The 23,347-nt window shown below is 47.6% G+C and overlaps 1 protein-coding gene across 1 annotated transcript in view; it reads right to left on the bottom strand.

Moving 5' to 3' along the window:
• Trio (trio Rho guanine nucleotide exchange factor) overlaps positions 1–23,347 on the bottom strand; it is a gene marked incomplete at its 5' end in the record, with an annotated part of 293,865 nt that overhangs the window by 118,199 nt on the left and 152,319 nt on the right. The window contains 3 exons of the mRNA XM_028767531.1: positions 1,805–1,979; positions 2,914–3,083; positions 16,458–16,649. Of these exons, the coding sequence (XP_028623364.1) occupies positions 1,805–1,979; positions 2,914–3,083; positions 16,458–16,649 (537 nt within the window). The remainder of the gene's footprint in view (positions 1–1,804; positions 1,980–2,913; positions 3,084–16,457; positions 16,650–23,347) is intronic.

A 23,347-nucleotide genomic window follows, 5' to 3' on the forward strand; every position in this document is an offset into this window, starting at 1 on the left:
TGCAAAGTAGGGCCGTTTTCTTCCACACTAAAGGGCTGTAAGTCTGCACAACTGACTGTCAGTGGCACGATGCCCAACCTACAGGCTTCCGCAGTGCTCTGTAGTTTCCATGCGCGGAAAGGACATGTTTGTGTTTCCTGATCAGGTTTTGATTAAGATTAACTTACAACTAAGTAGCATCGAGACAAATAAAATAAAAACTTTTTTCAACTACGAAAAGGTTCTGGGGAAGAATCTTCAACAAATTTCCTACTTGCTCCATCTTGTAACTAAAAATATTCAACAGGCACCTAAGTTTCAGAACAGCGCATTACTTGAAACCTGAAGAAAACGGACGTGTTCTGTTTGCAGTCGCCTTGAGCCCCAGGCAGGCCCAGACCAGTGGGTCCCCACTGTGGAGACTAGCTTGTCATCTGTGTGTCTCAACTGGGACCTGAGGGTCAAGCCTTGGAGAGCGCTGGAGCAGGCTGACAGCCTCTGTCAGTGTGAAGGATTGACGTACTTCTTGTTGTTAACTGAGGATAACAATAAGAAGCGTAGAGAAAAGTTTCTTTGTGGAAAACAGAGCTGGAGCTTGAACAAACAGCCAGCTAGCAGCGCCTACTGGAGCACTCAGCCCTTTCCATAGCCGCCACGCAAGGCGAGGCTGACGGGCAGGCCAGGAGCTGCTCACACAGGATCTTCCTGGAACTAAGAGGACCAAGGGCAGTCTGTGCAGGCCTTTGCCTCCTCTGTACCAATCCCCAAGCCTCCAGTGGCACTTCAGGGCCTAGCCAGTCTGCGTACTCCACAGGCACTGCGGATGAGCTCTAAACCAGGGGAAGCAGTGAGCGAGTCCCACAACAGTGCACTGCAAGATCCCTGCAGTCACAGGCTAGACCTGAGTGGTCCAGAGGTGCTGGGTGAGACAGACTCACACAGTCAGATGCTAGACCTTGGCAGTCCAGAGGTCCCGAGTAAGGACTCATGCCAATCCTGACTGCCAGGCACCGGGACACAGGCCTCACAGAGACTATGAAGTTTTTTGAAGTTTTTATGAAGTTCTTCTGACAGTTCAGTCTCGTTTATTCAGACTTACTCTGCTCCATGACATCAAGCAGGAAAGATTTTTCTCTGCAGAGCATGGAGCCACCCCCTATTTGCTGAATAAAGATAAAAGAAGTGTGTGTCTTTTTTCTCTGTATACATCAAATATAAAAGTATACTTTGGTAGAAATTTAGAAAAACCAGAGGGTACCTTCGTGGGAGTTGATTTCTATTCCTTAAAATACAAGGGCTACAATCAGTCCCTTTATTCAGAGAGAAACAGAAAACGAAGGGACTTGTGAGGGGAGGAAGAGGCTCCCGCCCTCACGGGCTGCTCCCTTTCCTTCTGCAAGAGGTGAGTGCAGTGTCACCTGCACTGTTCTAGCAGGACTAATCTGCCTGTGGGGAAGGCAATGGCCGATTCTCTGTCAGGGAGGCCTCTCCTTCATCTCTGCACCTTGGCCTCCAGGCTGTCTGTCTGTCTGTCTGTCTTGCCACCGGCTGCTTCCTTTTGCCCAAGAGCTTTGCTTGCCCCTGGTGCTCCACACTCTGCTCCTGCTGCCCGCACTGTCCTCCTGGTCTTCTCCCTGGCCCGCTGCAGTCTCCCACACAGACTGTAGAGCTGACCACTGGGCCTTCTCAATGGCCACGGAAGTGTCAATGCTTCTCGGGCCTTCCTCCTGTCTCTACCCCTCTCCTTGCTTGGTAGAGGCTCTGGAGTGGAGGGCACAGGACAGAAACCAGGGACAGGGCTGCAGGGCGGGGGCTGGCCACTTACATCGATGGCGTCCCGCTCGAAGATGCGAAGCTGCAGGAAGAGCTCCAGCTTGATCTTGCGCTCCTGGAAGAGCTCCTCCATCTGGGACTGAGCCTCGTCCAGCTGCTGCAGCACGGTCTCGATGTGGTTGATGGAGCTGTTGTGTGGGGTCTTGTTACTGGAGATGGCGGAGTCCCTGTGTGGGTGTAGAGGGAGAAGGGACTTCGATGAGACAAACAGGAATTGAATGAGAAAGTCTCACATTGTTAGACACCAGATCCGGCGAGGCAAATCTTCAGGGGAAGAAGGCCGGCAGGAAGCTGGACTTTGTCTCAGAAAAGGGAAGACGCTGTCCTCTAGCAAAACACCACCAGCCCCTTCCTCTGGGCAGACTGTTCCCACCACGCCTGAGGCTGCAGTGTCACTGCTGTGCTCCCCACGGCTCTGTCACAGAGGTCAACTATCACAGAAAACCACACTAGAGAGCCGTAAGTAGAGAGAACAGCTGGTACCCAGTCACTGCAGTGGTGGTCGTCCTCCCCGAGAGTTAACTCTAACGCAATCAATGAAACCCTTACTAAGTAACGTTTTCCTCTCTTAGGGAAGGGAACATCGCGTAAGGCTATTGAGCCAGTGACTCTCCTTCAGCTGTCCCGGGTGATGTATGAGTTCGGAGCAGGGGGCTAACCTTAAGTGTCACCCATGACTCAATAAAAGGGACTTTCAAAATCTGCCTCCAAAGGAAACAAAGGCAAGCCGGCCCTGCCTCCTGCCCAGAGGACCATTGAGGGATGAGGGATGTCGCTCTGACACCTCCAGGCAGGTCTCCAGGACCAGAGAGTGATCTTAAAAGAGATTCAACTTCATCCCTTTCTAAAGAAGTTTTAGTAAGGTGATGTTGAAGAAATGCTAACAAAAGTTAAACTCAGACAGTTGTTAGTGTTAAGACAATTATGTAGCTGAAAAACTAAGGGCGCTCGGGGGATGGGGGTGAGAAGAAAACTCTCCCTGGCCTTCTGGAGAGGACACTGGGGCTATTTGTTCAAGGACTGAGAAAGGCAGGAACCCACTGTGCAGCTCTGGATCTGTGAGGGGCCACGTGGGATGAGGGATGGGAGGTTGAGGCCCACCTCAGCTGCTGGATGAGGTCCTCCCCTTCCTTGATCACGTTGACTGTCACCTGCAGGGTGGTCTGCTGCTGCTGGCCGAATCGCTTGATGAGGTCCTGGACGGCCTCCACCGACTCGGCATACACGTCGTCCAGCAATTCCTTCTGCAGCTCCTCCAGCCATGTCCACAGCTGCGGACAGGAGAGGGCACAGTGAGCGAGTGCCGCAGAGACCCGGCCACTCACATGGGGAAGGGGATGGTGGCGGGCTGCTGCCCGAGAGAGGAGGAAGGAAGGAAGAAGGGGGAGGGAAGAGAGGAGAGAGCGTCCTGGAGACTCCAGCAACTAGTGGGACACATGCACAGAAAAGAGTAACATGCCACTGCAGTGTGGAGCAAAAATAAACCGGCAGTGCAGCGGAAGAGGCTGTCACCAGGGGGAGAAGGAAAGGGAAGGGAAGGCAGGCTGGCATTCTGCAGAGAGGCTCAGTGAGTGCTGTGGGAACACTGAGTCATTGAGACAGCAGGAGCACCCATCAAGGAGCACGGAGGCACTTGGGGACCTGCTCCTGCTTCAACCTCAACAGAGGTTCACTTCACTATTAAACCACCACTCAGAAAGTGCTTCCGGTCACCTGTGTGATGGAGACTTGTGCTCCAGAGATGAGCCAGTCAATGTGTTAACAGTGGGTCTTGGCTCCTCCCAAGTGGGATTTAGAACCCGAATTCCATTTCTGTATTTTCCAATACAGAAAAGCTTAGAACATCAACTCTGTGCCTGCTCACTGGATGGTAAGTACCATGTATATAAAATATGTTCTTCCTGTTACTTGCATATCAATAGATGTTTTGAACTTGGTAGGCCATTTTAAACAAGAAACGTGCTGGTAAAGGGCTTACTCCTTAGCCAAGTTACCCATGGTGCTACAAGTTAATTTTACTAAAGATGTTAAATATCTGTTAACTTTGCTTGCACTGTCTGTCTTTGTGTACACTGTCAAGTTGCACGCAACAAGAATGTTACTTACACAGTCTTAGATGAAGACTCTTGATTCATACTATAGATCATGGGGAAAGGACCCCAGCAAACCCTTCCTGATGCCCTACACCGCCCTTGGAGGTCTACTGCCAGTCAGGACCTCACCTGCGCGTTTGTTTGTTTCTGCATTCGCTCCCTGCTTGTCAGCACACTGGCTGCACTTACAAATGATGAGAGGGACAAGCGCGTCACCATCCTGACGATCCCCCAGCTGGCTCTGAGATTCCCCATGGAAGCCATACTTAGCTGCCATAGGTTATACTGCTCTATAATTCTAGATACCACTGTACAGCGCTCTTAGGGGGGTTGCAATCACAAGAGCGTGGAACTGGACAACAGTATCACAGCAATACCATCTGAATCACACACTAGCACTCCAGTGCACAGTAGTACCACAGTGGTACTGTTTCGTAGGAGTACTGCCTTAAGGTTTGGAGTAAGGCCACCTGGGCTGGAGAACCTCTTTAGCAAAGCATAGCTCTGTGATCCACACAGATCAGCTAATTTCTCTACGATCCAGCTTAGTAGGCCAGGACCTAAAGAATCACAATGCTCACGGAGGAGTTACCAAGACAACGGATGACGGAAGATGCAGTGGAGCATCTGTGGAGACAGCTGTGCTCCACAAGCTAAGCACTCTGCCATTAACATAGGACGGATTCAACTTGAGTGAATAGGTAGGGCTCTTCTCAAAGAAAGAAAATCATATGCTGCTCCAAGCAATAACCAACCACTCAGCAAAGTGGACTGCACTAGTTTACTGAAGGAGTCAACATATTTAACCTGCTGTGATGACCAAGTCAGGGGACTTCTTAAGTGAGCAGCCTGCCTTCCACCAGACCTATATGCCATGGATTAATATGAATGCCTATTCAGAGCTGTCATAGAGTCGATGAGATTATATATACAGAGAGAATAAATCAGTAAATCAGTGACTGTTGCCGCCTTTCTTCTAAGAAAAATCTCATAATAAGATAATACATAAAGTTTTACATCTTTTATAAGTATCTTTCAAAATGCTTCTAGGCTTCTTGATTATCCGAAACTAGTCACTTAGTCTGGCAAACTTAACATTTAAACCCCTTTACTCTGAAATAGTACAAGACGCTATAGTCAGAGGAAAGGGTGTAAGGGGAATCTGTTGGATTCTATAGAAATCGCTTCCTCTGAATTCTAGGGGAAGTGCCAGGAATATTTAGGGGTCAGATTTTGCCCTTCCACCTGGCAGAGCACACACACACACACACACACACACACACACAAGCATTTCCCCTCCACATCCTGGACATTCGACTCCAGTCAATGCTGCGGTGTGCTCCCCCACCTGCCTGCCCGTGAAGTCCACAGAGATAAAGCCACACAGCACACTGCAGGAAGTGACGCTGGGATGGCGCAGATGCCAAGGAAACAGGGGCTGAGGTAGTGGACTGCGGCTATATATAAAAAGCATGATGTCAAAGGCCTGAAATAGTCTTACTCGATTTGAAGAAAAGTCTTAGAGAAAGGCCCTTTGTGACGCCAACTGAGGATGGACTGATGCATACCTTACTGCAGCCTGAGTTAAGCTTAGTCTGTTTTTAGGCTTTTAAAATGACATAACACACAATGCCCAAAGTGCCCCTGAACAAAGACATTTTAACTCTCTAGGATGTTTGTGAAAGTCTTAAGTCAAAGTTTCCCGAGGATGAAAAAGTAATGCACTTCTGTGAAAATTGATAAATCTACAGTGGAAAAAAATCCATCTTTATCCGACAGCAAGAGGAGATATGTTCTATGCAAATTCACTGCAATCTGGATTCAGTTTTTAAGAACCATAGACCTGTCAAGACAGAGGTGTAGGCAACACTGCCCCCTAGAGGCCTTAAAAGGCATGGCCGGGCCTTCAGTCTAGTACTCAAAGAGTCCTGAAGATGTGTAAGCAGGGGTGGGTGTTCTGCAGAAAACTGCTCACAACTGGGCTGTATACATGCAGAGGCATGGCCATGGACCAAGATACAAAGATAAAGATGGTCTTTGGAAATAATATATCGTGGAGAAGAGCTCTGAGACAAAGATGTGCAAGGATTCTGTCTCTTTCTGGCATCAGGTACAATCCTGACTCCAGTTCATTACCCACAGGCCTTGGCCTCACACTCTCCTAGTGGAAAGCTCCTGACACCTCTCATCTCAAGAAGAGGGTCCTTTCTTCATCACTTGGGGAGGGAATTTCTGTATGAGCTGATGGTTCTGGAAAGGACTGGGCTGTAGGCAGCTAAGCGAGTCCTGAGATGTGGAAGAGACTCAGCAGCAATCTCCACTCCAGGGGAGGTCATACAGGCTGTCGTCGGTGTCAACACGCAGACTGGTCTGCATGCACACCACCTGACAGGCCTTATCCTTGGCAAAGTCCTTGTGCTCTTTACCGGTAGTTCTATCTATGAAATGGGGTAACTTACTGACTAAACCTTCACAGACCGCAAAGCCAGTTTGAGAAAGAGTAAGATAGGCACACGGACGAGGGGGATTGCTTACGGCCAGGGTTGTACACACAGAAGCTACTGCCACTGAGACCCGTGTCCCCGCCCTCAGCAGACAGGGGAACCACTCAGCACAGCAGCGCTGTGCACACTGCAGAGTCAGAGTGAGAAGTACAAGTCCCAGCTCCCCAGAGCTGCTGCTGCTGCCAAGTTCCGAGCAGAAGCGAGTGGTTTCAATGGCAGCCTGCAGGTGCAAACACAGTAGAGCAACCACTATGCACACAACACGTGATTCTAGTCCAGGCGCAAGGAACAGGCTGGAAAGGAACCGTTCCCAGCACCTACAGGAAACTCCTCTGCTGGAAGTGACCAGCAGTACGCTGAGCACATGTGCCTGGTGTCTGGATGTAGGGATTATAGTGTGTATCTCCTCTCTGTCTATAATGTACGTGGACTTGTGTATGGGTGAGCATGCCCCTGTGTGTGTGCAAAAGCTGGAGGACTTCAGATGCCCGTTCCATCCCTTTCCACCTTATTCCTCTATAGCAGGGTTTCTCTCTTAGACTAGAGACATGCAAGCCCCAGTGACCCTCCTCCCATCCCTGCCTACAGCACTGGGATTTTCACTGGAGTGTTAGGGACTGGAACAGGGTTTCTCATGCAGGAGCAGCAGGGGCTTTCATACGCTGAGCTACTGCCCTGTCTAAGGAACACCTTCTGCCCTGGCGTGGTGTGCTGAGAGAACACCATAGGACACATACGGGGCAGAGGCAGAACAGAGGACTAAGATCAGTGTCACAAAACATCACCACTGCAAGTGTCAAATGTTGGTATGAGGAAGAAGCCCATGGAGGCGTCACAGCAGCTCTGCCTGTGAGAGGGAGCAACGCGTGGGCATTCCAGCCCGAGGGCTGCACACTTGTGGATGGAGGGATGAGGCTACAGGGAGTGATGACCAGCCAGGGACAAGAGATGAATCATGATTGACAGCCAGGGGCCTGTAGGACCAACGGTGTGATCCAAGGGACGCCAATGATCTGGACATCATGCATGCCGTATTATCCTAAGAGCTTGACACTTGAGACCATGAGGAGGATAAAGACAGACTTTGTACATAAAACCCTCTGTTGATTGTGTGGCATGCAGATCTCGGGTCCTTCACCCATCATTTTGTTCTCTAGATCTCTGCTTAGGACTAATCGCAACCTGAGTAAACACATAGAATTCACCTTCTTAAAAATATTAAGGATATATCAAGGACTTGTGGGACACATCTGTATCTTAGCACTTAGGATACTGAGTCAGAAGGATGAGGCAGGAGGATCGTTCAGGCCATCCTGGGAGACTTGCTGAGTACCTAGCCTGCCAAGACTATATAGCTAGACTGTACTTAAAATACAACAGCAATAAGAACAGCAACAGCAGCAACAACAACAACAACTACTACTACTATTACTACAAGAACAACAACAACTACTGCTGCTGCTGCTGCTTCTGCCACTTCTACTCAGGTGTCTGTCCACCCACAGTTCCCCAGCAGAACCAATGTGATAAGCCCCTAGCCCCCTTCTGCAGTCCTGAGAAATCCATCATGACTGGGAACCGAATCCACAGCCTGCTGAGAGGTCCCATCTTCTCATAAAACCTTCTCTCCCTCATCTTGTCTTCCATGTGTCCCAGCCACATGGAAGGAAAAGCCCAGCGTAAAGCAGATGCCAAGGGCATCACACGGAGAGATTTCTGTTGTGTGGATCAGGGGCCCCAGGCAGAAATCCTGCTCCTTCCCCAAACTGCTTCTAAGTTTTGTGTTTCAAAAAGGGAAGAGAAAACAATGGAGCAATAACAAAACCAGGCTACGAGCCTAACCTGTGTGGTACTACGGCTGTCCTGGGAAACCCCAGCTAACAGGCTGCTGGCCATCCATCCCTCCTTCTACCTCTCTGCTGATATGAGGTGCAGCAAGCAAGAAGAGAGTGCACATGTCAGAGACACACACGCAGCATTTCATTTCTCTCTCTGTGAGCTAAAGCCCTGCATGATTCATAAAACTAGCAGGATCCCTTTAAGATAAAGTGTAGTAAGATTGCATATGCATCTTCTCTCTCCACTGTACACACGCAGACCTGTAGGACCACCGTTCCTGATGTGGCATTTAAGTCCCACGCTTGTCATATGGCATTAACCGGGCTGTAATGCAGAGAACTGATGAAGGAGCTAGGGCAGCTGTCTATTGGAAGGTGACCCTTCAGTGGGGCTCTAAGAAATGGAAAGAAATGGAGTCAGTGTGAAGTCATACATTTACAGTCTTCACTACAACATTAAGTTATAAGTAAAGACAATACAGTGATCAGTTAATTAAGTGACTACTCTGTATTCAGTATATTAGAGTTGACTAGTTTTTCATAATATTTTCTAATGTGTGTAGGCCTACTTTTTTTACTTATTTATTTATTTATTTATTTAATGTGTGTGCACCTCATGTGTATGTGGAAAACGGAACTTACAGGAATCTACTTTCTGCTTGTGCTATTGGAGTTTTGAGATAAAGCTCTGGTCAGCAGTATTTGCAGCAAGCACATTTACCTGCTGAGAACTCTCTGGACTCTACAGGTTTTTTTGTTGGTGGTATAGTACTTAAAAATGACAATTTTTTTTGATTTTAAGTCATAGTTCTACATTATTCTTCAGGGGAAGAGTGTTTATGGGCTAGAGAGTGGTCTCAGAGGTAAAAGCAATACTACACTTCCCAAATATCCCAGTTCAGTTCCCGGCACCCGTGCTGGGTGACTCACAACTGTGACTCCAGCTCCAGATGATATAAGCGCCCTCTCTGTCCTCCAAGCGCAACTGCACTAAGTGTACATTTGTGTTTGCACACTTAATCTCAAGTGCATGATCGAGAGTACCCCCTTCTCTTTCACAAACACACTCAGACACACACACACACACACACACACACACTTTTAAAAAATTAAAAGAAACCTTTGAAAGAAAGCCGCTTTACGTGAATTGCTCTGAACAAAGTTCTCTCCTTCTTAGGCAGCAGCACCCGCTCCTTCTGCACTTGCCAACACGGATGTCTTTGTCATGCTTAGTAAGTGAAAAGAAATCAAATCAATAGACAGAACATTTATCTTGCTGAGATCAGAAGTATTTGGTCATATGTGCGAAATGAGTCATACAAATATGAATGGCCCATGAAGGACCGACTCCAGCAGAATGGGCTCTCGATGTCTGAAGCTCGAGACCTTGGGGATACAGGTCTCACTAGGCTACACTGTGGTGTGAAAACAGGTTACAGTGAGGAGATTTCTAAGGGAGGGAAGGGCAGAAACAGATGAGGCAGTTACTGCTCATCAGAGATTAGTGAGGTTCAGGGCAGTTTAAGCCTACTTCACTACACCTCTGCATCTGACTTTAAAGTCTGGATAATTTTGTACCTATCAAGGGAGTTATTTGGGGGCCCGGAAGCTGTATTGGCAGTGACTATAAGGAAACCGTTATTTCTGGAGTGTGTATGTGGGAGGAGCTTGTGTGTGGGAGGAGCTTGTGTGTGGGAGGAGCTTGTGTGGGAGGAGCGTGTGTGTGGGAGGAGCGTGTGTGTGGGAGGAGCTTGTGTGTGGGAGGAGCTTGTGTGTGGGAGGAGCTTGTATACAGGAGTTCACGAACTGTCTCCAGCCTGGAGCTGAGGCTGGGGCAGTGGAGTTGCCTGCCCCAGGTCACTGGGACAGGCAGAGGGCTGCGTCACACTAGTACAGTGGCTGCAGATTATTTTAATGCAGGTTACATTCTCACAGAAATTGTGCAAAAGACAAATCTGTTTTCTAGACAACCCTACCTATAGAAGACAACACTCTCTTTACGAGGATGCCACACGAAATATGGGAGACACAGGTCTTGACAACTGACGCCGTAAGTCAGACTGAGTGCTGCCTGCGAAGGTGCTCGCTTTCCTTGTGTGACGTTATTTAATTGGCTGCTCCTTCTTCCATTGGATAAGCGAAGAAACCGAGTGCTCCAGAGGACAGATAGACAATTTAATGTGGCAAGAGAGTATATCTCTAAAACAGAAACTGTTGACTACTGAGCACAACATCAAACCAAATCCCTCTGGTAGAACACCACCTGGGAGATCTTTACCTTCCCACTCCAAGCTCACTTCTGGGCTAGGAATTTGGACACTAAATATTTACGTCTGGTGAAGTACAATGTGCAGGTTTGTTCTAAGAAATCCTGTGTGGATTTTCTAAGAAATCCTGTGTGGATTCTTCCCGTCTGTACTGCACTGACCAAAGGACCCTGGTTTATCACGGAAAAGTGGAAACTCTCATTATTGCTAAAACCTGCACATGACTGCTCATGGTTTCTCTGTTTTAACAGCCCCAACCGGAAACAACACAAACGGCCCGTAATGGGTGAAATGGTCTAAGTGTGACATATTCATGCAGTGAAGTGCTGCCTAGCAATAAATGAGAAAGAAGTGTTGATACGTGTAAGGAAGTGAATGACTCTCTAGGATTAATTAGGATGAAAACACAGCTACTAAATATCCATGATCCCATCTATATAGCATTTCTGAAACACTGAAAAATAATAGAGCTGTACATTGTTGGTTACTGTTGAGGCTGGAAGCAGCTCTAAGAAGGACTCAAGCAGAACTGGAAGGTGCGAGGTATTCGGGCCTCCTGCTTATGTCCCAGCACGAGAAAGATGGACAGATGATTCTGATGACAGAATGACGGTGTGACTGCAGTGTGGACACTCTGGTGGTTACACACATCTGTACATATGATGAAGCCTGTGTGTGTATACATACAAGCATGTACATGTGGTGAGCCTGGATAGACAAACAGCTGTCACTTGATAGGTGTGGCCTCAGAATGTTCCCACAGAGAGCAGAGCAAGCCGGATGCACAGCTACCCAAGGAGAAGAGGGAACTGTGGCCTTCCCAATGGTGGCACGAACAAGTGCTGGGCTCAGTTTCGTGGCTCCCGAGTGGGCCTGGTCAGGGCTGAGGGTTGCAGCTTGGAGGGCTGCTCTGCACAGCAGAAGCCTAGGACATTCCTTTTCCCTCAGCATGCTTGGGCTCCTCTCCCTGCTGCTCCCCCAGGAGAGCTGAGGCCTGGCTCCAGCAATAGTCAAAAGGGATGCTGACCTGTTCACTTGCTAGGAATGGAAATGAAGTCAGACTGGCACCCTGAGACAAAGACATCTCCAGGTGGCTGCTGGGCCTTTAGTCAGCCTTCTGAATAAAATGAAAGGTTCTCTTTTCCCAGGCATTGTTCAGCAACAAAACTGTGTCCAGCTCACAGTCAAGTTTGCAGAAACACAGCCAGGTCTCTCTGCTCGACCCAGGCAGGATGGCAGCAGCCTGTTTCACTGGGGACCAGGGACTCTGAGAACAGAAGCCAGTGCTGAGTCACTGAATCAGACCCAGAAACGAACTGGCAGCAACCCACCCAGTTGCCACTCAGTTGCCTCAAATGACCCATGAATGTCAAAACAGTAATTAAGCCAAGAACCAGTCTAGAGAATGACATTGAATGAGAAGAAATGGCTGTAATTGATGACATTCTCACTAGATCCAGAAATAAAAATACCATTCAAGGTACTAAAACTAGGATCAGGTGGCAGACTGATATTACTTCTCAGCTTAAGTATCTAAGTCTGGGCTAGGCTAAGTAGTGGGAACACAAAGGAACCAGACCTGGAGCTATCAAGCAACACCACCGTCTTTAGTGTGCTGGAGCAGCCTCGGTTGCTACTGTGGCATCGCTCCCCACACATCACAGTGGGCTCGGGGCACACTTTAGAATGGCTGAGTAGAAAAGCGAGCCAATGAACCAGCAAACACTGGAAAAGTCCATTCAGTAGGAAAAGAAGTCAGAATTATCATCAGTACTGGTGTGCATAAATGTCACACATGGTAGGAGTGGTAGGTAACAAGGCTGACAGGAAAGGACGAAGAAGGCTCAGAAACCTCCCAAACAAACCCCACATTCATGTTAGGACAATAAACATCCTGCTAACTACTGCAAAACACCGAGGAAAGAAAAAGGAGGGCTGAGAGAAAGACTGGCAGGAAAGCGGGAGCCTTGCGGCATTCTTCTGAAAGGGGTGGGGCACCTCATGATGACACTGGGAGGAAGTGTCCTGGGATGCCTTAAATCTGGCTTGAAGGGGGAAACTGGGGCTGCCGGATCCAGCATGAAGGTATAAAATAGTTGCCTTCTGTGAAAATATGTCCTTTTCTCTATTCCAGTACCAAGTGTTAAATCTGTGTCCTTCTCTAGGGTGGGCCAGTCTAAGGCCACAGACCATTTTAATGTTCTTACTCCCTTCAGCTCACACATAAACCGTAAGATAGAGAAGCAACATTTCAACACGAAGAGAAAAGAGAGATGAGCAGACTCCTAAGGTAGAGTGACCACAATCGTGGATCAAAACCTTAGCTTGATAACCAGAGAGCTGGCTACCAACACTCTTCTAGACGGGAGTACCACAGATAGCTGAGTTGGCCATGAGTGAGTTGTCTTCTTGACCAGGGACCTTCCAGAGTGAGAGTTATTATGGGATTGTATCACAGCCAGAAACTGACCACGCAGGGAAGAGGGATGCTTACACTGAAGAGAATGAAGATTCTCCCTCGGAAACTGCACAGTGAGAGGACCTTCTGGGTTGGGGACCTTATCAGATGACTTCCACAAAGCTTTATGGACTTGCCTGTGACAGACAAGTTTCTTTGTTGTTTCTTAAGATAAATTTCTGAGAAGAACTGCCTTGCGCAATCTATCTGTTAGCAACCTGCCATTTTCTGATGACGTCATGCAAACACCAGTCAACTTAATGTGTTTCCATCCTCTTGGTCTTTGTCCTAACATTTACTTTCATTTTCAATTTACTGAAGTTCATCTAAATGCCAATGAGATTGAGCCATGATCTCTGTGTTAAACACAACTAAAAGCAACCTTTCTCCTTGTATAAATCTATTATGTATCCTCTCCTGGGGAGGGGGTGTGCCATTCAGAAGGACACTATGGGAACAGTGAGGTCACTCAGGAAGAGATGAATCTTCTGAGGGAGAGTCTGGGGCTAACATGAAGCCCAAACACTTGGAGGAGAAAATCCTGGTTTGTGTCCAGCCTATAGGATACTGTCCCTGAGTACCTTATAAGCCACTTAGCACATATGGGTCCTACTACGTGTTGCCCATTAGCCACCAGATATCCCTTTACCCCGCTTCACCTTAGGTATACGCATCTATGTGGAAGTAGTTGAGATAATTATGTTTTCCATGATGGGATCGTCTATGAAAAGGAAAGAATGGGCCACTGAACCTTCTCCAGTCTGGGAGAAAGTCACTTCGCCTAGAAGATGGACTGGGGGCTTCTTAGACTGTAGACCCACGGACACTAAAAGGCATAGAGTGAAAACCAGTCAAGACTGAAGGTGTTTCTATATCAAAATAGCTTACAAACCTAGTGGCAGTACAGACTCCCCAAGGCTGGCTATTAAATGCTTTCATAATATTATTTTTCCTTCAAGGTGACACTGATGTTACTTTTTTTTAAATCAACAAATCTAAACCTCATCCTGTGCAAAACTGCTTTCCTCTGGGCTGTCCTGACGGGTCTGTGTGGTGAAAACCATGGCACAGTAGACAAGACAATCTGCACCACAGACTGCCTCATATAAAGACTCTGTCTCAAGCACACTAACCCTGATCCCAGGACTGCTAAGCCACTGAAGAATATTTCCAGGAATACAGTACAGGCGGGTACCACACTGTGCATTACAGGAAGCAGGCTCATTACTCTCCCAAGTTGCTGTCAATTCCCTGTGGCTACCACCCTTCCCAGCTCTCCCATGGCATCTAAGACACTCAAAGTATCATCAGCACACTGTGTATTCATAGAGAACTGGCTAGACACATGCCATCCAGCCTGCTAACTGCTTCGGGATAGCTGTCATACCTGATCAACTCTGACCCTGTTCCTCTCTCAGCTTTGAGGTGAACTGTGTAATATAAATAGACTGTTGTGAACTAACACAAATCAGATAGCATAGGGACACAGAATCCTAAGGCAACATGGCCAGTGTTGTCATAGGTATGTGTAGAGAGTTCTAGAAAATGTCAATAGCAGCTGACTGTGGCCAGGGCAGGGGAGGGAGCAAGACCCAGCCCGGGAGGTAGAGCTGTAGCTCTGGGAAGACTGCATGCATCAAGGGTTGGAACCCTGGAGAGGAGGGAGAATGCAGCCCAGCGGTGAGGCTCTAGACACCATGGATGGAACAGGAGCAGTAGATAATCTCATCAAGCTGGGAGTTCAGGAAAACAAGTTTGATGTGCTGTGACAAGGCTGGGGTGGGAGCCCACAAAGCTGGGAAGCAGAGGTGGCTCCTGCTCAACACCAGATGAGCAAGGAACTCCATCCTGTGATCACACGGACAAGCTATAACTACCTGGACAAATATCCATTGATCACGTTTCCAGGGAAAGATGGACTATAAGTTTTCCAAGTCTGTCTTAGTCTTGCGTATCACTGAGAGTGTAGAAGGATGCTACCTGTGTTGGGTTTTCTATTCTGATGTCGATCTCAGAACCATGAACTCCTGGCCCTTCTGCAGAAGGTCTGAGTGCCAACCACCACCAGGCCAGACCAGGAGAGGCACAAACTCCAGGGTCTCTGTGGTTTGACAACTGTTCGCTCTAAACACTTCACAGAGGCACAGGGTTTCAAAGGAAGGGAACATCACTGTTCTGGAGTTAAAACAGCTAACTTGCAGACAACCAGGCTGCGAACAAATGCCCAAGGTCCCAGTACCATACTGAAGGTGCTTTCCTTAAATCAACCTATGAGTACTAGACTCTGGATGTCTTTTTATACAAAGCAAGCCAGATTGGCTTCTCCCTGATTTCTCCCCGTGATTTTATCTTTTCAGATGCCCCTCCTTCTATTGCCATGAGCGTCTGTGTACTTCAGCCCAAATTAAAGCAGCTCTTTATAAACTCCCATGTCACAGCGTGTCACAGCGTGTCACAGCGTGTCACAGCAATTTGTGAAGGTACTTTGTGGAGCACTGTTTTTTCTTAGTCACCTAAAATTAAACTTGATTTTACTATTATTAAAAAACAAGACAAAACAGAACAACCACTTGAAACAAAATAAAATGGGCCTAATAATGCTATCATAACAGATCCAAACAGTCAAAAGATGAAGGCAGAATCACTGCACGTGTACGACCAGCCTGCATTACATCAGGAATTCAGGGCTACCACGGGTTACACAGCAAAACTCTATTCCCAAAAACAAAATTAAAAGGTAACATAGTAATATCTGTAATGTAGTTTTATGATATCTACTTATGTGATAAGTAGATATCATGTAACTTTGTATGTATGCACATGATCTATGTTACTTGTGCTGTATATGTGGACAGTGTGTCACACACACACACACACACACACACACACGCTTGACATCTACCTATTGTTCATATTCCTGATTACATTTATCTCTTGAGATGAGTATGTCACCACGGGCACACACAGAACGTTAGCATCTTTACCAGGTTACCTATGGTATATCTAAACTCGATACAATGCAATAGAACTTTAAGGAGTAGGTGAAAGTGGTCTGCTAAGACCAGAAGGCCACCATGTTTCACCCCATGACCAGGCAACACACAGACAGCACCCAGCAGTGCTGCCCACAACAAGCAGATCTGACAATGGAGTACTACTCCTCTCTAAGGCTGGGAAAAAAAAAAATCTTGTTCCACTTCTTGTTTCTCCTGCTCATCTCCTGATGCACATGTCTCCCCTGACCCCCATCTATGGATGACTCCAACAAAGGCAAACGTGCACTCATGTGACAAGAACAGCCAGCTGCAGAAGGAGAAGGTAAGAAGAAAGCTTCTAGGCCGGAGGCATTGGGTTCTAATGGGTTCCACCTCCTAACCGACCACCTTTTGGCCAATGTCTCTCATGATGACCAAGTTCAGATAGTTTCCAACAAATCTAAATATCCTGTCGTCCAGATTACATTTTGTCATTATATGATGCCTTACCTCTTTTACGTGCGTGTGAAACGACACAGACATGTCCAGAAGGATCTTCCGTTGTTCAACTCGCCGAACAAAATCTTGTATCCGGTCTTCAAGCTGATGAGCAGCCTGATAAATCTCTTCGGGGTCACATTCCCCAGTCTGAGCCAGCTGCTCTGCGGCTTCTAGCAACTTATCTGCATTTGTGTATGTGTTCTGCACAAGAGAATACCCAGAGAAACACAAGGTGAGCATTCAGCAAACCAGCCAGTGTGGGAGCCATAATACACTGCAACTAAGAACCGACTAGCCGCGTTTCTGATCGTTTACTCAGTGAGGAGCAATGATTTCAGGGGGCGCATACATCCCCATCAATTCCCTTTTCTAACACCAAGCAAATTATTAAGCACTAGCCAAAACGAACGGCTCGTGAATCAAAGGCTGTTCGATCTTTGCTAAGGTGGAGTCAGGAAATGCCCCATGGCCACAAAGGTCTCCTTCACTTTTTCCTCTCATTTTATGGCACAGTAAGTGAGCTCTCCCCATCTCTGCTTCACAGTACACAGTTTTAGAAGGAAAAGAGACTCCCAGTGGCTATAACGTAGTCAGTGTATAGATTAGCCGCTGTGATGTGGAAATACGTGGGCACTGTTCTCTGAAGACTATTCTGCTTCCATTCTTGATAAGCTTGTGGGTCCGGCTGTGCTTCACACATGAGCAGATAAGCGACAGCCTGCGACTGTTGTTGGAAACCGCTCAGAAGGGGCATGACTAGTGAGAGGAGGAGCTGAGAGGGGCTGGAGGCTCTCAGTGTCGTCAGAGCAGCCTGCCCTACAGGGAGGAGAGAACTGCGGCTCTGCTGAGATCAGTTGGCTCGTTCATCCTCCTCCTTAAAACTTCTAGAGCTGAAGAAAGCAGGTATCTCACTGAACAGGGTATATGGTAGCCCAAAGTATGGGAAGGTTGTGTGTGTGGGGGGGGGGGATAGCCTCAGTGAGTGATAGAGCTTAGAATAGGGAAACAGGACTCCATGTAGACAGAGAGGACTAGAGGACTTCTGTATCAGTATCTTTTCTGGTGCCCACATCACAATCTCACAGACTGGGTAAGATGCACAAGGAGCACTGCAGCCCATGGTTCTGAAGCCCAGGATCTAAGGGCTTCATCTGATGGCCTTGGTGGCTGTCCCAACACGGTTTGGGGCATTATAAGAGACAAGCCTGCACATGTTTCTCCTGGCCCATCTTCTCTTTATAAAGCCACTAGGATTCAGCCATGGGGCATCTGCTCTAAACCTAAGACCCACCTGTGGACACCAGCCTGACTCATTTCCTTTCCTACTGCATCACAGTGGGGATTATTTCAACACACAGACCTCTGGGGAGGGCACACACACTCCACCAAACCACAGCACTTAGCTTCTGGTACCCAAGGTTCCTGTCCATCTCACAAAGTAAAACTGGACCAGATGCCCTAGAGGTTCTTTAGAAGGTGAACTCCTTATAACTGTGTGAAAATCAAAGGAAGACGGTCTCCTTTGATGGGAGACAGTCCTATCACAAAAGAAGACAAATAAATAGAAAGGCCCAACAGGGTGAATACTAAGTTCAGGAACCATCTCTAGCCCCTTGTGCAGGCCATAATGAGAAACCAGGCCCCTAAGCCATGAGTCTGACTGCTTTGCTTGTCATTACCCATGTAGCTGCTGTCTAGGGCTGGACCTTGACATCAGCAAGTTTCTGGGAATGTATGGCACGGCCCAGCAATCTGATGCATGTTCCATGGACAGCTCCATTCCTCTAAGGCTCCACTGGGAAATCCCCACAGGGCCTCTGATACTGAAAAACTGGTGTTCAGACTCTGAGCCTACCTCTAAAGTATTGGCTGAAGCTGCCAGGACCCTGTGACTCCTGGATTCTATGTACGTGAAAAATCACCTTCTACCTGGGACCAGTTCCCTGAACACAATCACTTACAGGGTCCTTGGATTTTTCTGGCTTACTCTTCCAAACCCTTTCAACCTCTGGGTCGAACGAGATCCCAATACACCATTCATTATTAGGAACACCATCAATTTTCTGAAACTATTTTTCATGACTGTAATAAAGCAGCAGAGAGGGTCTAGCTTTATACATGAAGCGGGTTAGCCCGCAGTTCTGTAGACCAAATGCTGAAGATTAGGGGGTCCCTTGTTTGCCTCTAGTGACTTTGAGGAAATCACATCTTAAAGCAGGAAGCCACACAGAGACAGGGGTCTAAAATTCTGTCAAAAGTGTGTCTCCCTGGAAGAGCCTCACTGCAGGCTAGCTACAGGTGCAACTCTTAAAGGGCCCTTCTCCTAAAATTGTCAGTAGGAGAGCCAAACTCCCAACGAATGGTCCTTTGAGCGAGCGACAAACAACATCCAACACATTAAGAGAAAGAGCAGCCTCCGACTTGGGAGACTAGTCACACTTAGCCACAATCAACTGTTTCAGGAACAGCGAGGCTGTGGACTGAGTGCAGTTACCAGCTCACAGCACCCTTTGGAAAACAGAATCCTGTGAGCAAACATGTTTCTGAAGTAAGGAATCCTGCTTTCTCACTGACTGTCACCTCAGCTCTGAAGTAACTTAGTTCTCCTGTTTGGTAAGTGAATCTTCAGTTGATAGTGCCTCCCAATAGGAAAGCACTACGGGTTTGCTAAGAGCTTCTCTATGACGTCATCAGCAGTAAGGAACACTGGGAAAAATATGGCGGCTAAAGGAGCAAGCATGTTGTGAATGACACTAAACCACGGCCATTCATCCTGTCTCCTTATACAAGAAAATGGTGCTTGTACAGAGGAGGAAAGGGCTTTCCCTAGTACAGAACCACATGTGGCGTGAGGGGTAGAGATGTGAGGGATGGGGGATTGGGGGACAGAGGCGGGACATCAACACTGGCACCTGAAACCCCAGCTAGGCCTTCCTTGCAACAGAGCCTTCCTGAGTCCTTCTGTAATGGACTGTGCTGTCAGTGGTTTCGCATGATCATTGTCAAACTATCCATATCCTCAACGCTGGCCTTTGAGCGGCTACTCTAAACCCTCCAGAAGCCCTGTGACAGGGACACCAATTCACTTCCACTTCCCCGTGGCAAACTGAGGTTTGCCAATGCTAGTCAACAGAGTGGCAGCTGTTCAAGGACCCGAGATCTGTTCAAAGACCACAGAACTGGCAATCTAAAGCTGGTAGGTATCAGGGGGATTGAAAGGACTGGCCTTCTCCTTTCTTCAGTTTGAGGGACCCCCTCCCCCTCTTTGGGGAATTCCTTTTATCCCCAACAGGGAGACTAAAGGGCATAACAGCAGGGGCGGACCATGGAGAACAAAGCATTTCCTCTTTCTTGAGAAACATCTTATGTTGTGTAAGCAGCGGAATCTGGGACGTGAGCAACTGCAATGCAGAAGATTAGCAGCCCTCCTCCTGCTCTCAGCCACTAGGGCCCAAGTCTCTCCAAAGATGGCAGACACTGTATTTACAATAAATGGAAATGAAAATTTCTAGATAAAAGTCCTAAATATGCCTATTCTATTTGTTTTGTTTAAAGACAACGAGCAAAGGAAATATGGATACAAAAAAAAAAAAATCTCCAAGGTATCTTAACACTATAGAACCGGAGAAAAGGAAGGAAGGGTCAGTACTGAGCAAACTCAGTGCTGTGGGTAACATCAACTGCCATACAAAAGGCACAAAACCCCCAAGGGTCACTTTTCATTTAGGAAAGAGAAACACAACAGAGATGAGGCAAGCTCACCACTGTCCCTCAATGCAGACACATGCCACAGAGGGGGAAAGTCAGCCGTAATCATGGCATGAGCAACCTAAAATTCTTAACGGAAGCTCTGGAAAATTCTATGTGGGAGGTAAGACAAAATACCAACTATGCTGGCCAGTTTTCTGTCAACTTGACACAAGCTAAAGCTCTCAGAAAGGAGAGAACCCCAAATAAGAAAATGCCTCCATAAGTTCTGGCTGTAGAGTATTTTCTTAGTTAGTGATTGATGGGGGAGGGTCCGCTCACCCAGTCCATTTGTGGGTAGTGCTATCCCTGGGCTGATTGTCCTGGGTTCTCTAAGAAAGAGGCTGAGCAAACCATGTGGAGCAAGCCGGTAAGCAGCATCCCTCCAGGGCCGTTGCACCAGCTGCTCCTGCCTGCAGATTCCAGCCCTGCTTGAGCTCCTGTCCCAACTTCCTTCAGTGCTGAACAGTGCTGTGCAAGTGTAAGCCAAATAACCCCTTTCCTTCCCAAACTGCTGTGGTCATGGTGTTTCATCACAGCAATAGTGACCCCAATTAGGGCACCAACTACTGTTTACGTCTGTTAGCATTTGACCAGAGACACCCATTATTTTTTCAGGGTAGTTCAATAAACTAAAGTCAGCACAGGATAAATACTGGCAACATCATCTATGTTAGGTCCTGACATGCCTAGCTACTGTCAAAGGACTGTCATAGTCAACCACATATTTCCAGTCATCTACATGTTCTAGATCAAGGAATGGAATTCTGAAGACCTGTCACAGATTCCCTCGGTCCCTCCTTCCCTTCCTTCCTTCCTTCCCTCCCTCCCTCCTTCCTTTATGTATTCTTACATCAACCTGGTAAAGGGAGATATTAACACTATTTTACAGTTAGGGGGAAGGGACTCAGAAGGACTCAGCAACTATCTGAGGGCTGACGGTTACACAATCAGAAGGAAATCGTCATCTCCTTAAGTTTCAGGAAATGTAAAGGGAAAGCAGCCTTAAGGACCTGCCCTTCCTTTTCTTCTTTGCAGTCTGAGGACCTGACTAACGGTGGTCAGGTGCTACACCAACTTCAGCCCTGAGGGAAATACTTCATTAAAAAGAATCTGCCCTGAATTCTCCACTGTCAATTTCAAAAGACTAAAACACAATACATCTTTATATTAAAGCTAAATTTATTAAAAAAAAAAAACAAACGGAAACTTATTATACATGTGGAGAAGTTCAAGTCACATTACAAATGTGGACGCTCTTGTATCTCCGTGTGGATGCAGCATCCTCCTGACAAAAGACTGAGCATAGCAGGGACACCAGCTAGTCTCCTGAAGATGTGTGGAGAACTTCCTTACAGGACAACCCTCAGACCCTTATCTAGGAAGACAAGGTGATGATGTGGCACACACGAAGCTATCCATAGATGTGCCTTGAGGAGGCTGCCTCGGGGCAGGTTATGACACTGAAAACTGAGGTACAGAGTCATGCAAGCATCAGAGTGGGACCTATGCAGAGACGCTAGGCCAGAGTCACCAGCGTCTGTCAGGACCTGCTGCTCTCGGGAACTAGCTGTCATACACTAGGTTTGTCTGGGCTTTACATGCCTGTTGTGATCATAGCTTATTAAATTTAAGAACATCGACTCAGCAAACGCTAAGTAAAAGATCTCTCTCAAGGCCCGCCTTCCTTTCCACCAGTCACGTTTGGAAATCTTCACATGGAATGCACTTGAAGTTTACAGTAGTACAAGAGAACGCTCTCTAGCTGTGCACGTCACACGGCACTCAACCGCACTCAACCGCCACAGTGGCTCACCCAGCAGCAGAGACGTACTCACGATCACCGAGCAGACAAAGGACCGGCTCCCGGTCGTCACGAGGAAGTTCCTGGCCCTGTGAGATTGAGCCAGTGCTTCCTGAGGAGGCCATGGCAGCATCTGAAACAGACACTGAAGCCCTGCGCACTAACTTCAGGGGTGGGCGTCTGAAGAAGCCAGCCTACAGCTCGCTTCCACCACGTCAACATGGAAGTTCTTTCGGGGTTCCTCCTTCCCAGAACACTGGAATTGCTCTACAGAATAGACCTATATTTAGCCCGTTTTCAGAGAACTGAGCCATAGGCTTTCACTGCTTCCTGCTTTAACCTGCCTGTGCTACACCATCAAGCCACAACTCACTACATTCAGGGCAAGAAATGCTTTATTAAGCAGTTTGTTCCTTTAAGATCTCTAGGGGGCTGGAGCGATGGTTTGTAGTCAGTCACAGTGGACTAGAGTTTGATACCCACCACCTACACAGCTGCTCACAATCACCTGTAACCCCATGCCCAGGGGTCTAATACCCTCTTTAGGCCTCCCTGGGTACCAGGTGTGCATGTGGTGCCCAGACACAGATGCAGACAAAATACACACATATAAAATAAATAAATCCTTTAATAACAAAGAGCTCTAAACTGAAACCAACTTGGAGTTAATGCTACAGAGGTATCTGGAAAAGAAAACCCACCTTAACAAAGAAGAGGGATATGTTTTTGTCTACATCTGAATCTTTGTATTTCCTCGGGGAGTAGATTTTACTTACTAAGAGCTCCTATCCTATCTCAAAGTTTAAGGTGTATCAACAGCCCACTGGCCCCTAAAATACCAAAGTCTAAAGCCTGGACCCGTAGTGCCACAGCACATGGAGCAGGCAAAGATGTGGGGCTAGGACGGAGCATCTGCCCTCGTCATTCTCCTAGAGCTGAAGTAAGACAACCTGCCCTGTTCATGAGGACAGATAGGTTGTAATGAAGAGAGCTTGAAATCCAAAGTGTGATTCCTTGACAGAGACCCTGTCTAGACCTGATCTGCCATACACACTAGTACTGAGTACTAGTACTCATGGGTTCGGGGCTGTGGCTCTGTGCCTGCCTTATACCCTGTCCTGTGAAGAAGCTTCTCTCCCTGCCTATGACAGCATGTTTCTGAGGCAGAGCAAACTCCCTGCGGAATAGCCGGGGGGGGGGGGGGGGTGTCTTTGGAGCTTTGTTATAGCACAGGTGTGAGCATGAGCCTGGCAGCAGTGTGTCCTCCCCTTACTGATCACTAATGCCTGCTAGACAGAGATTTACATCAAATGACCCACGTGTGGAAGCAGGCCACCAGGGGGAAGAG

Source organism: Grammomys surdaster, unplaced genomic scaffold (assembly GCF_004785775.1).
Source record: "Grammomys surdaster isolate TR1022 unplaced genomic scaffold, NIH_TR_1.0 174, whole genome shotgun sequence".
NCBI classification, from domain to species: domain Eukaryota; kingdom Metazoa; phylum Chordata; class Mammalia; order Rodentia; family Muridae; genus Grammomys; species Grammomys surdaster.